Genomic DNA, 16,292 nt, shown 5'->3' with positions numbered 1-16,292 from the left:
AAAAGCAATATAATAATAAATTGTGTGATTTTATTTATACCAAGTTACAGTGATTTGAAAAATGTAATAGTATAAATCTAATATATAAATATAATTTAATATGATAAACAATGACCTTATATTTTGACATACGAGTGCAAAATCCTGAAACTGCTTCAATAAATACATTTGTAACTTGGCACAATAACTATCCCTTATTAGCTGTTTCTGCATATTCTCAAGACAAGGGTGGCTTTATAACCATTTATGATGATCAAGGTGAACCTGTGCAGGACATTGAATCACCAGGACATATTGTAGCGCAAGTTACTGCACTCGGATGGCATCCTGAGAGGACATGGTTGGCAGCAGGATGGGAGAGCGGAGAATTACGAGTTAGTATTACAAATACTACAGACTACAGGAAGCAAAAAATTACTTTCTTTTTATTAGTCTGCAATTATTATTTTGATGAATTGTTTTTTTTTAATTATTAAGATAAGTAAAAGTGCAAAATTGTTGTTATAGGTATGGCCAGGAGATACCGGAACACAAGAATTCAGTATAATAGTAACTCCTCATCGAGAATCTATCACAATTCTGCAATGGAGTCAGTATGGTGGCTGCTTAGTATCTGCAGATACTGGTGGATCTATAGTTGGCTGGAAAATAGATTCCAGAGGACAACTTTTCATGACATTCCATCATGAATTGAAAGAGTCTTTCACACAAATTGCATTTAGAACAAATCTCCCAAAACCAGCTATTGATATTAGGTATAATATACATCATTAATACATTTTTACATAAATATGGCAAATTGAAAGATAATTGAGTTTCTATATAGTATAGATTATATTTTTCTAATAATATAAGTTATTTTATTAAACAATATTATTAGAAATTAATATTCCTACAAGTATTAAGTTAAAAAAAAGCTGTTCTAAGTCAAAGCCATATGGTTTGTAAATGGATTAATCCTTATTTATTAATTTAATTTTTTGTATAGTCTGTATATTTTTTTATTTTGAACGATTTATTGTTTGCAGTGGATTGGCAAAGGCAGCAATTGCTGGTGATGAAAGAGCCTTAGATTTATTCAGTTCGTGGCGGCCAAGAACTGCTGCACCAACAATAGTTTCAACTCAACGAGACAATCATGCATTCTACATTGGTACTGCAAATGGCATCATATACTTTGTTGACTCTCAGGGACAGTGTAAGGAAGTTCTTAGTACTGATGGTGCAACATTATACTGCTTACTGTATCATCAGACCAGGGACTCTATCATCATCATGACAGAGGGATTAAATATTGGGCACTTTCAATCAGATACAATTAGCGGAGAGCTCACTGAGTTGACAAAGGTGGTGATTATACTATTAAGTTTTATCACAAATATAAACTTCTCATTTAGCTTAGAATACTAGAATTAATCAAATTATTAATCAATTATTTATTTATTTATTTTTTAACAATATATTTCTATATATCTCATGTTCGGATCAAGCCATTAGATTAGTATTTATTTTTTAATACAACGAGTTTTTCCACCAGAAATTATTCATTTTATTAATGTTTTTGGCTCGGTGACAAATATTCAATTGCTTGCTTGCAACTGTGACATCCATTAGAAAAATGCAAAATATATACACATGCATTTGCATATTCATGGACATGGCATATTCGTTATAATTGTCATCCAATCAGTATTCATTACCATTTAAATTCAAATCTTTAAAAAAAGTATATTTAAAAAAATACATAAATTAAAGGCCATATCTAGAAAACTTGTCTTTTCTATGAAAATGATATCAGAAAAATGCATAAATTGGAAATAGAATTATAAACACATGAAATTTAATTCGATATGAAATTTAATTATTCAGATTAGGGGAGTCAGCTCCAATGACCTTGAAACTTTTTTTGTTGATAACTTTTCAATAAACAAAGAGCGATGGCTAAAACCTTTTGAAGGTTATTCAAGAGAATGGTCTCTCTATAATATATGTCAAAGTTAAGATCATTGGAGCTGACTCCATAGAAGTGAATATATATATAATTACCTTTAATTCTTTTAATAATATAATATATACCATTATGTGTGTATTTTATTAAAATATTTGTGTATATGTATTTGAATATGATTAAAACATGTACACAATTCACATACATACATCACTACAGAAGATATTTTCAAATAAAGGTTTTCTGAAACTATCATATATTTCAATATACAGATAACACAATTAAAGTATATAATTAAAAAGAAACAAGCAATTTAATGTAAACAAACTTAATATTTTTACAATAATTTTCACATATTTTATTGTATTTTAATTATTTAATGTAATATCTGCATATAATTAATATAATTTTCCTTTATTATGGCAATCAAAATATTACTTTTGATTCCCGCAGCAGTGCAGAGATTTTTATATTAAATTTTTTGTTTACTCTTAATTACTTTAATTGTGTTATCTATAGTGATATACATTATGTTTCGACAAAATCTTTATCTTCTCTATCTTGCAGTTATGTAAATATATATGTGAAAATTATGTATACAGGGTGTATCTGAAATGATGCACTAAACTTTAGGAGCATATTCTAGAGGTCAAAATAAGACTTTTTTTCATATGAACATGGGTCCGCAAATGAACCCTCCTCCGAACTAGAGGCCCCTAAAGTTTGGGGAAAAAATTAAAAATTGGCTGTATTTCAGAAAAAAAATGGCAGAAGGTTGAACTATACACCTATTATCCTCTCTTGAGAGATAAATAAATTTGCGTTTCGAGTGTTTGATCAATTTCACACATTTTCGAATTTTAGCTCGGAGGGGGGTTCATTTGCGGACCCATGTTCATAAGAAAAAAAAGTCTTATTTTGACCTCTAGAATACGCTCCTAAAGTTTAGTGCATCATTTCAGATACACCCTGTATATCATAATTTATACCGATTTAAAAAAAAAAAAAAATTCGGCAGTGTTAATTATGTGATTCTAATTAATAAGCGTTTGGTATAGGTGGAACTTTCTTGAGCTGGCTATCAAACAATAGGTGCGTTCAGGAGACACAACCATTGAGTAGCAATCGAACGTGATTGGTTCTTACTTCTAGAACCAACAAATCAAAGTCGAGTGTTGACAAGACGATGCTCAACAGTTGTATCTCCTGAACGCGCCCATTATAGTAAATAGATCTCAAATCGTAAAATTCAAGTTCTTTTTCTAAAAATGTCGCGATTTTCTTGGGAGTCCCTCAAGAATCTCATTTGGATCGTTTATTATTCAACATATTTATTAACAACATAAAGCAAATATTTACTCACTCTAATTTTTTACTCTATACCGACGACTTACAGATTTTCTGTCGAGTCACTAATTCTGTTGGTACCTCTTACCTACAGCAAAATCTTCTTAGACTTGATGCCTGGAACTAAGCAAATAATTTAAACTTTAATCCATCCAAATGTCATGTGGTTCATTTTAGTGGAAAAGAGATAGCTATGCATATTTACATTTGCATATTTATGTTCTTAGCGGAACTCTTCTCTCTGTTGTTGAATAGAGATTCGGGATCTTGGGGTAATATTTTGCAATGATCTTTCTCTTTTGAGAAACACAGACGTAGTGTATCCAAAAGTTCGCGCACTTTAGTGATAAAATTTCTATTTTTAATTATTTGGGCACAGCAATTTTATCTTCCTCAAAATACTCCTCCTTCGTCGTTATGAACCTGTGCCAACACGATTTCCATTGCTGGAAGCAGTGCTGCATGTCCGCATTATATAGGCTCTTCAGGAACCTCGTCGACTCGTTTGATAGTCTCCACGTTTCCGAAATATTCACCCCACGTGATCATTTTAATTTTTGGAAATAAAGAAAAGTTTCACGGGGCTAAATCGGGCGAATAGGGAGAGTGATCCATGACGGTGATGTTGTTTCGACTGATAAACTCGCGCACAATGAGCGCCGTGTGCGAAGGCGCGTTGTCCTGGTGCAAGATCCAGCGATTCCCCCCAGCTTCATAGCAGATTTCTGATAGATTGTACACAACATTTCATGAATTTCTAACCCGTTCTTTCCGAGTTTAACAAGGAATTTCACGTTTGTTCTTTACTCTTTTAAATTGCTGTTATTCATCTTTGCAAAATCCCGGCGGCGCGCAAAAACTATGTTTAAGAAAACTGTCACTATAAATCAAGTTTGAGTTTTTACAATTTGTACTGAAGGTCGAATGAGGTTTCCCGCTACATGAAGATGTATCGAAAACACCAAGTGTTACTAGCGTTGCCAAAAAAAAATCAGTGCACGAACTTTTTGAAGATACACGCAAATCTCATTACGGGCTCTGCGTTCAAGAGATTTGTAAACCGACCGTGTAAATTTTTTAAAAATATAAATGGTTGAAATATTATTGTATTGCACCCTTGTGAGACCGCAATTAGAATATGCCTCAATCATCTGGGCTCCTTTTTATGCAAATCAATGTATTCTACTTGAGAGAATTCAATACCGTTTCTTTTGCCGTGTTAGCTTTAACTTATTTAAACTGATGAACTTTTTTGATCACAATTATGATTGCTTATTAAAAGATCTAAATCTGTTAACGTTAAAAAATCGCCGAGTTTTGTTGGATTTGGTATTTGTGTATAAATGAGTTAATGACACTCATGATTTTCTGGAGCACATCAATCTATGTGTTCCTGGTAAAACGCTTAAGAATAATCAATTATTCTTTGTTGAACCTCATCGCACTTTCCATGGAAAATATAAGCCACTCAACCGTATGTGCTCGCTGGTAAATGATTTTTCAGCATATATTGACCTTCTTTCAAGCGAATCCAAATTCAATTAAAAGAATTCTTTCTCGGTATTTAGTATAATATCATTTGGATATTATTATCTTATTTAATAGCTCTTAAGTTGTGATTTGCTGTTGTTCTTTTTCGCCCGATTTATATTAATCTGATGTCTATTCTTATTAACTGTCTGTACTGGAGGGTTATTCCTGTTCAAAATGGATTCAATAAATAAATAAATAAATAAATAATCATATTTCAAATACACATACATAAATGTTTTTGTAAAATACACAATTGTATTACATATGCATTATTAAATATAATAATTCTAATGTTACATTATACAGGATGAGTCTTTTTAATCTTAACAGGCAAATATCTCAAAACCTGTAAGTTTTAGAAGGAAACTTTTTAGACAAAAGTTGTTTGGTTCTGAGGGGAAAAGGAGATAGGAATATTAGTTAGACCTTGGATGGCATTGCTAAGATCATATCAAGGTCATATCAAGGTTGAATTTTTTAAATTGGAACCTCTATTTTTTATTGCATATTCTTATAGCCCTTGTCGAGACCTTTTCAAAAGACTATAATAAAGTATGTTTTCATTAAGTATTTTTTGAATTATTTTATATCTTAATCTGACATATTTTGATATAAAAAATAAAATATCTCGTAAAATATTTAGTTTTTGATAATCTTACCGTAATACTTTTATGATATTTTATTTTTTATATCAAAATATGTCAGATTAAAATATAAAATAACTCAAAAAGTACTTAATGAAAAAATACTTTATTATAGTATTTTGGAAAGCTCTCGAACTAAGCCATAAGAATATGTAATGGAAAATGGAGGTTTCCATTTAAGAAATTAAAGGTGACCTTCACGTGACCTTCAAACAACTATCCAAGGTCAAATCAAGATCACCGTTGTACATCCCCCTGTAAACCATACAACTTTTATTTTGAAAAGTTTTTTTGTAAAATTGCATATTTTCGAAATATTTGCCTGTTAAGATTAAAAAGACTTACTCTGTATATACAGGGTGTCCAACAAGTAAGTGACCAATCGAAAGGTGCAGGTAGATTGGGTCAAACTGAAAAGAAAAGTACTGTACCATTTTTTTATATAACGCTTAATAAAGAGGTTATTATTGAGTAAAGTCTGGCCAATTAGCACCGACCTTTAGCTGTCGCACGTCGGTGAGCCGCGCGCCTGGTAGTGTGCGTAAGCGCTTCGCCGCTACGGCGGCGCACACTACCAGGCGCGCGGCTAAAGGTCGATGCTGATTGGTCAGACTTTACTCAATAATAACTCCTTTATTAAGCGTTATAAAAAAAATGGTTCAGGACTTTTCAATTCACAATCAGTTTGATCCAATCTACCATCTTTCGGTTGGTCACTATTCTCAAATTAAATTCTTCAAATTTTTGCTTAAAATGACCGATACAATCACCTCCCAGAATATTGACCTTTCCTCCTGGAACATCCTGTATATGGATAATTTTTCTCCACTTCAAATTTTATTTAAAAAAGCACAATGCAAAAATTTATCTTATAATTATTTTTTATTTTTTTTCTTATTTTTGCCCTGTATATTGACAGTAAATACAATCATCAGAGAAGTGCAATTTTCTAAAACTACCAAGAAAATACGTAGGACTTTCTATCCTGATCTCGTACATATAATATTTAAGACAAAGACAAGATCATTTGGCCACACAAAAATATTTGATTAGAGTTGGAGTATTCCTAGAAGTTACTACATATCGAGTTTTAGAAAACTCTTCTAACTCTTCAATACAACATGGTACTTTATTGTTTCATTAGTTGACGGAAATCTAAGAAATCTAAAGAAAAGAAATGCGCGTCAACATGATGACTTATTATAATAGAAAACTTCAACATTGAAACTTTAGATCGTAATGTCTCATTGTTCATAGTACATGTAGAGCAATAATAAGGATACTTTTTAGGCATAATTAGATTTTAAGCTTATTAAGAACTTTATTGATTCAACCGTTATTAAGATCTGATAATATGACCACGTTTACACCCAGCGACCTGATCGCGGCCTGACCTATACCGTGACCCAAAGTAGGTCTAGTCATTAACCGTTTACACCGAAAGAGACCTAAGAATTGACAGGGTCGCATTTAGTCCACGCTAGTCCAATTCCCCGGTTTAACCTTGACAGCTATCATTTGATTTGACAGTTCAACAAAACAAGCGAGCAAATAAGCTTTTAGATCGCATTGCGATTGATCGCGCGTTTACACCGAAAAAGCAGGCGGCCTATTTCAGGTCAGGTCACTAAAATACGAAGCCTGACCTGAAGCCAGGTCGAGTCGCCTGTTAAGTGTTTACAGCAGGCGGCCTAAATAATTTAGGTCGAATTTGAGATATTGGCCGCGGCCTAAATGCTAGGTGTAAATGTGGTCAATCTAACAATAAGGTACTCTACTGGCTGGTTCGTGTATAGATGTCCGTTTTGCTATTGCTGCGTGACTTATAGTAATGCGAGAACCATGTTTCTTGATTTGAGATAACATACATCAATATGTTATGCTGTATATTATTTTAGGTAAAATTAAGTAGCAGAAATGATATATCGCGTACTGCTAGTATCACTCTATGCTGGATCAGTGGGAACACCTTGGCTGTACTCACAGGAGAACTCGCAATCCGATGTTGGGATCTTCATACAGGTGACACATACGTTCTCTCGCCTCCAGATTCATCTAACGGAAATATTGCCACTCCTCAGGAAATGTGTACCAGTTTGGCGTTTTGCAAAAACAATGGTAAGAACTACAATTAAACAATATGTTTCTAAAATTTTAAGTCAGGTCTATTCGAATTAATTTTTCTATATAAGAGTGTTTAACCAACACCCACAATCAATTATAGTGTTGCACAATTACTCGCCTTATATTATTATTATTATTTTCATCCAAGCGAGTTTGAAAACAATTAGCTGAATTATATCTCGCATTTCTTAGATACTTTGGCTGTCGGTACCAATTTAGGAACAATCTATTTATGGAAACGGAAATCTTCCCCCGACAATGATGAGAATGCCTGGCCGAGCATGCCGGAATCTTGCACGATTCATGGAACAGTAAAGCAATTGACGTGGGGCATGAGTTTATCACGGAATTTCCTTCTGGCTGTCAACTGCATCACTAATGTATTTATCTTGCGTCAACAGCCGATGTGCGCTGTATATAATAATGGCATTTGCGCGAGTCAGCTCACACCTACACAGATTCTGCTCGAGATTGACGAACAGAGCTATACGCTAAAGACGGAGATTCAAGTGCAAGTCATTGCCGTTACAAAAGAGTATGTCGCCGTTTCTTCCGGTAGACAAATTATTGTCAATCGCATTAACAAAAGTATCAATCTCAACACGACTGTATTGGCGACCTTCACTTGTGATACCGAAAAGATGCTCATTTACGAGCATACATTGATTGTGTTGACTCCAATAATCATTCAGCTGCGATCTGTAGAAGGTTCCGTCATTCAGACACTGCCATCTTTACCAGAAGAGGGCGAACCGATCACAATGGAGTTAACAGGTAAACATTTTTAAATAAAACAATATATATCAATCTTTTTATCTAAAAATCTTTTATATATATATAGTATATATAGAAAGATATTTGTATATCTTATTCATATTATAAATAATATTATTTATGTAATTATTTGTAGGACAGTATTTGACCGTTGCATCATTGAATGGTATCCTAAAAATATGGGATCTGGGCAAGCATGAGGCTAAACTACATACTCGAGCTATGGCGACATATGAGGCAATAAGCGACTTTGCCGAAATTATTGAGGCAAGATGTAATTCGGATTGCCGTTGTGTCTCGATCACTGTCGCAATGGCGAATCTTATGCCTAGTTCGATTTTATATGTTTGGGATATTGAAAGCGACCAAGTCCACGAGTTCGATTTCGGAGAGTCAAACGACATTATTGATGACGATTCCACGTTGTGAGTAAAAAAAAAACAGAAGGAATTGAATGACAACTATATATGAAATTACAGATTAGATTATAGATAGTATTAATTATATTTTTTTATCAATCAATTATGTATATTTATAATATAGAGGAAACATGCAAAAATTGATACTAATCGGTACTAATTTGTTTTAGATTCCAGCATTTAGTTGAAAGATAAAATTTATACTCGAAGATATTTACTATAAATTACGCTCACTCAGATTGCATCATAGTTTTGATAATTCTGTTCCAAATTTTTTTCGCCGAATTTTAATAACTTTATATATCGTCAATGTATCGTTAAACTTGCCTTGACAATGACTATTAATACATAAATATATTAAAATTATATATATATGTATATATATATGTATACACAGGGTGTCTTAGACCACCCATACACCCCTTTTCTTTCAAAAACTAAGCATTTTAGAGAAAAACGTTTTGAACAAAAATTGTATGGTTTTGAGGGGAACATAGATGGTGTCATTGATTTGACCTTGGATGGCATCGTTAAGGTCAAGTCAAGAAGTATTTTTTTATTAAGTACTTTTTGAGTTATTTTATATTTTAATCTGACATATTTTGATAGAAAAAGTAAAATATCTCGTAAAATATTTAGTTTTCGGATAATCTTACCGTAATATTTTATGTACAGAATAATGAGACAAATCAATTAGTATAAAAAAATAATTGTTTTTAAGAAAAAGTATGTAACAGTATTTACAATGTATTTTTTTAAACAATTATTTGTCTTTTTTACACTAATTGATTTGTTTTATTATTTTGTACATAAAAGTATTACGGTAAGATTATAGAAAACTAAATATTTTACGAGATATTTTATTTTGCCGCATACTACCAGGCGCGCGGCTCACCGACGTGCGCCTGGCTAAAGGTTGGCGCTGATTGACCAGACTTTACTCAATAATAACTCCTTTATTAAGCGTTATAAAAAAAATGATAGAGGACTTTTCGACTCAGTTTGGTCCGCTCTATCTGCACCAGTAATGCCAGAAACTGACTCCGGTAGCATGCGGTAGCATATGGAGGGGATAACACAACAATAGAAAACAACATTCATGTGAAACATGTACGTGGTTTTCGATTGTGTGTGTATCCCTTCCACTTCCACATGCTACCTCATGCTACCAGAGTCAGTTTCTGGCATCACTGATCTGCACACGAGTATTGTCCCAAATGATCTGAGATACCCTGTATATTGTGTGTGTGTGCGTGTGCGAGCGCGTACGTTTGTGTGTGTATTCCTAAACAATTCAAAATATTTTATATTATTGAAGAAGTTATATGTAGTGTATCAAGAATAACTTTTTTTTTCAATACAGAGAATATTGTATCTCTTTATATATACATGTATAGGGTGTCCCAAAGCACCCTAGACAACGCTCGTGAGCGCTCGTAGAGCACAGTAAACTGAACAGAAAAGTCATTTTGCAATTTTCGCAATAATTATTGAAATATTAATAAAAAAAGAACGGCGAATGAGCACGCGTTTCGCACAGCTAGACCGTGGGATGTACGCTCTAGGGCGTACCAGTGGCAAGCTTCGCAGTATCGCACGGCAACGAAAAGTCGGGGTACGCGCAAGGCCAAACTTTTTGTTGCCGTGCGATACTGCGAAACTCGCCACTGGCACGCCCTAGAGCGTACGTCCCACGGTCTAGCCGCGCGAAACGCGTGCTCATTCGCGAATCCATTTTAATTAATATTTCAATAATTATTGCGAAAATTGCAAAATGGTAAAGGACTTTTCTGTTCAGTTTACTGTACTCTACCTGCTCACAAGCGTTGTCTAGGGTGCTTTGGGACACCCTGTATATATGCCCCTTAAAACTATTCACACACACAACTTTTGTCTGAATAATTTTTTTATAAAACTCATTTTTTGCTTTCTCATACAGGAAGCTTTGTTTTTATTACAAAATTTTTTTCCAATTTTTTATGCCAATGTGTTCTGAATGTTCCAGAACGTCGAAAAATCACATTTTTTGAAAATGTCCGTATGTATGTATGTATGTGTGTATGTATGTACCGATTGACCGAAAATTTAAATGTTTATAATTCAAGAACTGCTTGAGCTACAGCGCTGCAATTTGGCACATAAATAAAGTAGTATAACACTTTTATTTACTATCATTTTTATAAAAATTCATACGGTTTTTTAGATTTTAAGGCAGTTTCAATTTTTCAAAAAATGTCTGTGCAAGTTCTAACTTCCGCAAATTTCGAAGTATTGGGCTAAATTTTTCTAAATGAATAGAATATTATTAAAAAATAGTTGGTATTGAATTTGGTGAGAATTGGTGACAGGGTTTATTTTTTATGAAATTTTGAATTTCAATTCTAAATTTTTTTAAAATGTAAATTTTCGAATTTAAAAAAAAAGATGTTTTGTGATATCCTAGGTGGGATTTGCCAAAATTGGAAATATTAGAAACTTATACATTGCTTCTTTACCTTTTTATTTCGCTCAAAAAGCTTCCTCTATATGAGGATGCCAAAATTGAAAAACCCGCTTGCTCTGAACAGGAGCTTTGTGAGAGAAATGAAATAATGAGGAAGCAATGTGTAAGTTTATAATTTGCACGATTTTCATCTTGTTTTAGTTATTTTGATATAACTTTTAAAATTAAACGCCACATATATACTATTTAGAATGTAATATACATTTATTTATGTAAGATGTTGTATTAATTATGTAGATTATATATTTTAATAATATGATATTATATACATGTATTAATATATAAAGACACAAAAATTTAACATGAAAAAATTTATCTTTTTTTTTTAGAGTTACACAATGCAGAGGAAGGTTGGTTACGGCACATTGCTGGGATATGGAGGATCCCAGATTACTGGTATGTCGAGCTCAAAGATTGGATAGCCGTGATTCTAAGAGCTATTATAAGGGCGGAGATAAGGTAATATTCATTTAAAAAAAAAATAACTAAAAGGCGCCAAGACCACGCAACCATCCAAAAAAATTATTGTACAAAAAGTTTGAAAGAAAAGGGGTGTACGGGTGGTCTAGGACACCCTGTATTTTAATATACAAGGATGATCTGATTTGGAAAACAATATCGTATTCAGCATAAAAAAGATTACGGGAAACGGTTAGTCTTTTCCTTGTATTCGAAAAAAGACTGTTTTTTGTTGAACTGTGTTTATTGTGCTCTATGAAATGTAACATAGGTTTTTTTTATATTACATGTTACATTTATAAATGGAAAATTAAATAATCGGTGACTTACCAGTAACACTTATGCAATAATACCTCTAATATTCAATTTTGTTCCACTTATATAACTTTATTAATATTATATACATATATAATTAATCTTCACTTGGGCGTGTTTTTTTCTTTATTGTATTTTTGCGGCCACGTCGTGACGGCAGGCTATGCTTAATTTTTACTGTGTTTTTATTGCGAATACTTAACATGATATGTGATATTTTCATCGTGTTTTTACTATATATTTGGGACACCAGATCATGCTTGATTTCTGCTATCTTTTTACCGTCAATATCTGATACGGCAAACCCTACTCGATATCTGCTATATATTTACTGAAAATAATAGCAGGCAATGCTCGATTTGTGTTGCATTTCTACTATCATACTCTATCACTAAGCCGTGTTGTCAAAAACTGAGCTTAATGAGGATACAGCATACTGGAAGCTGCCTAAAAAATCTGCCGCAAAATCATGATTGAATTTGTTGGTATATTGCTGGTAGCATTTTAATATCGGAGATGTATGCATAGAACTAAAGCAACTATGAGATTATGTATGAATATGTTCGCGCAATATTTTTGTTCTGTATATATGCCATTAAAATCTAAATAGATATTGAAAAAAAAATTACGAATAGAAGTTACGTTCGATCACGAATTGAACTTAGGAAGATTGAACTACATATATCTAATATCGAACATTAAACATATTATTTTTTAAACAAAATATTACAATATATTAATTATACAGAGTGTCCCACCAAAAGTGGCTATTCCCTTTTATCTTTTAAATTAAAAGAGATAGACCATAACAAATATATATCAAATTAAATGGTTAAAACTGAACTCTATTGTGAGCATAGTGGTTGCTTCCAAAAGCTATGTGTTAACGAACGGAATAGTATGTATAATTTTTTTATAACAATATGGATATTTCGATACAATAAAAATTGTAGCGCTGTTTGAAATGAATACAACAATATATGATATAATGTAAATATTTTACATATACGAGTTTTATCGACTTGAAATATCGCGAGCGACGTCTACCTTTTCACTTTCTGCCCTGCGTTATGGCCAACTTCTGACTCATGCATTAGAGATTGACCATAGACATAGAAATATAGGGACCGAGCATATTATTGCGGGGGGGGGGGAAGCCACTGCGGGACGATGCGACGAGGTAAATTGTGCCTAAATTTGATTGGCTGTTATATCGCGCAAGTTCACGTCATTAATACTCGTGTCGTTGGCGGCTGCGAAAGACTGGTCATGCATGTGTTCATTTAAATCATTAAACAAATCAATATGTATAAATTGCTTTAAAACCTGATTTGTTAGATAATCTGCATTAAATTTTTGTTTTATAAATCTTTCGCTTTCATAAATAGCACAACGAATTCCTGTTTCACATTTGCGAGCAATCTTTATAACTTCCTCGGAAGGTTGTATCAATCCTCCGCGATTTTTTCTATTTATTAAATTATTTTTTTTCTTTTTTTGCTGTTAATACGTTTAAACAATTTTCGCAAAGCAAATTTTTTTTTAATTGTTTTATAATATACCCAGCAATGTATTCAATAATATTATTAGAAAATTCTGTTATTTCTCTAATATCAGAAATATAATAATGGTCGTTTAATAATGATAAACTATTATAATTTTTATTAACATCACAATTTTCAAATTCATCACATAATCTTGATAATCTACTGGTGGAATTTATAATATCTTGTGATTGTTGGATTTTACCAGCTAAAATGAAACGTGTAAAATTGATATTTCCTCTAAAGATATACGTGTTGGTACTACGTATATCTGCATGGACCAAAATTTTTTTATGGCTGCTTTAAAATGCTTTAAATAAATATTCATAATCAGAATATGTCACCTATATTTAATTATATATATATTATATTTATAAATATATGTTTCTGATAATATATTCATTTATATAGGGGACTACTCTATTAACGATTATTTTTTTCAATTAAAATAAAAAATTTTGTGAATGTTAAATATCAAATATTATTTTACTTAATTATGCACTAATTATAATTTATATACTCTATTTGTCTCTCCTTCTCCCGTTTTCTTTCTTCTTTCTCCTTGTCTTTTTCTTTTGCCTATTATTTAAATAAAATTGAGTAAATAAATATTCATAATCAAAATATGTCAGTTATATTTAATTATATACAGGGTGTCCGGTAAAGATTGTGCCAACGCTCGTGAGCGGGTAGAGCACAGTAAACTGAACAGAAAAGTCCTGTAACATTTTTTTCTATAACGTTTAATAAAGAAGTTATTATTAAGTAAAGTCTAGTCAATCAGCGCAGTAATAACTCCTTTATTAAGCGTTATAGAAAAAGATGTTACAGGACTTTTTTGTTCAGTTTACTGTGCTCTACCCGCTCACGAGCGTTGGCACAATCTTTACCGGACGCCCTGTACATTATGTTTATAAATATACAGTCCCGCAACGTGATGTCCACACTGAAATTGTGTATTCACTTCTGCTCTTTGAATTATTGATGTTGTAGAACGCAAAAGAAGTTCCGCATCATTACGTATATTATTACAAGCGTCTATTATTTTATTTAATAATTGCTGCCGATTGACTGGCTTATCCGCATAGACTAGAGATTTCATGTGCCCCCACAAAAATTAATCCAGAGGAGATAGATCGGGAGATCTTGCAGGCCAATTTATTGGATCTCCCCGGCCAATCCAGCGCTCAGGAATTTTTTTATTTAGATATCTCGTAACAATTCTGCTAAAGTGAGGTGGTGCTCCATCTTGTTGAAACCACATTTGTGTTCTGATGTAAAAAGGCAGATCTTCAAGAAGTTCGGGCAACTGTTCTTCTAATAAATGCAAGTATTGTTCAGCCTTGTGTGGCAAGTGTGGAAAACAATGAATTATGTCGAGTATGAAGTTGCCGCATGAGCTAAAGCGAATGCGGCAACTTCATGCGCGACGTAGTTCGTTGTCTTCCGCACATGCCATACATACAATATTTTTTGTAATGCCTGTTATTTCCGCACTACTAGTGCGGTAAGGTAAGTCATAAAGGTGTTTTTCTCGCATTAGTGTGAGAAATAACTAACTCTTTTGCATTTTTTCACTATAACTTCGAAACAAGCGACTTTAGGGCATATGGGTATTAAGACTTTTTGACTTAGAATGACAAAGAATACACAGTTTCAGTGTGGACATCACGTTGCGGGACACCCTGTATATTTCTGATAATATATTTATATATTATAGAACTATTCTATTAACGATTTATCTTTTTTCCATTGAAATGAAAAAAATTATGGATGTTAAATATTAATTAATTCTGCACTAATTATAATTTATATATACAGGGTGTCCCAGACCACCCGTACACCCCTTTTAAAATGAAAATAAATGGCTTTTATCACAAACGGCCACTCAAACTTTCAAAATTCGCATGACAGTTTGACAATCGCAAAAGATACGAGCATCACTGCCCTTGCGTAATATAATAGCCAATCAAATTTAGGCACAATTTACCTCGTCGCACCGTCCCGCAATGGCTTCACTCCCCTCACCTAAACCACGAGTGTATGCTCGATCTCTATATTTTCTATGTCTACGAGATTGACATATATCATGTTGTCATTTGATCATAATACTTAATCCGAAGTTGGCCATATCGCAGGGCCGGAAATGAAAAGGTAGACGTCGCCCGCGATATTTTAAGTTGATAAAACTCGTATAATGTGTAAAATATTTACATTATATCATACATCATTGTATTCGTTTCAAACAGCGCTACAACTTTTATCATATCGAAATATTCACATTATTATAAAAAAATTATGCATACCTCTCCGTTCGTTAACACAGATAGCTTTTGAAACCAACTATTATGCTCACAATAAAGTTCAGTTTGAACCATTTAACTTGATATACAGGGTGAGTTTTTTAACTTGAAACTGTAAAATATCTCGGAAAGTAAGCTTTATCGAAAAAAATGTTTCAAACAAAAGTTGTAGGGTTCGGAGGGGCCACATGATAAAAATATGGATTTGACCTTGAGTGACCTTTTCAAGGTGAGATCAATGTGATCGACAATTTCTTAAATGGAATCCCCCTTTTTTTACTACATATTCTTGTAGCTTATCTCGAGAGCTTTTCAAAACACTATAATAAAGTATTTTTCATTAAAGTACTTTTTGAGTTATTTTATATTTAATCTGACA

General features: G+C 32.7%; 1 protein-coding gene across 2 annotated transcripts in view; it reads left to right on the top strand.

Moving 5' to 3' along the window:
- Positions 1 to 16,292, top strand: part of LOC115234219 (intraflagellar transport protein 140 homolog) — a 35,528-nt gene continuing 19,236 nt past the window's right edge. For both annotated transcript variants that reach the window (XM_029805060.1, XM_029805059.1), the window contains exons 1-7: positions 1 to 374; positions 508 to 755; positions 1,029 to 1,347; positions 7,371 to 7,590; positions 7,789 to 8,370; positions 8,507 to 8,795; positions 11,622 to 11,751. In XM_029805060.1, the coding sequence (XP_029660920.1) occupies positions 111 to 374; positions 508 to 755; positions 1,029 to 1,347; positions 7,371 to 7,590; positions 7,789 to 8,370; positions 8,507 to 8,795; positions 11,622 to 11,751 (2,052 nt within the window). In that variant the 5' untranslated portion in view covers positions 1 to 110. The remainder of the gene's footprint in view (positions 375 to 507; positions 756 to 1,028; positions 1,348 to 7,370; positions 7,591 to 7,788; positions 8,371 to 8,506; positions 8,796 to 11,621; positions 11,752 to 16,292) is intronic.

This window comes from Formica exsecta, unplaced genomic scaffold (genome assembly GCF_003651465.1).
Source record: "Formica exsecta isolate Colony F162 unplaced genomic scaffold, ASM365146v1 scaffold198, whole genome shotgun sequence".
In the NCBI taxonomy this organism is placed as follows: domain Eukaryota; kingdom Metazoa; phylum Arthropoda; class Insecta; order Hymenoptera; family Formicidae; genus Formica; species Formica exsecta.
Note: the sequence above shows the minus strand (reverse complement) of the source record. Positions and strands in the feature narration are given on the sequence as shown.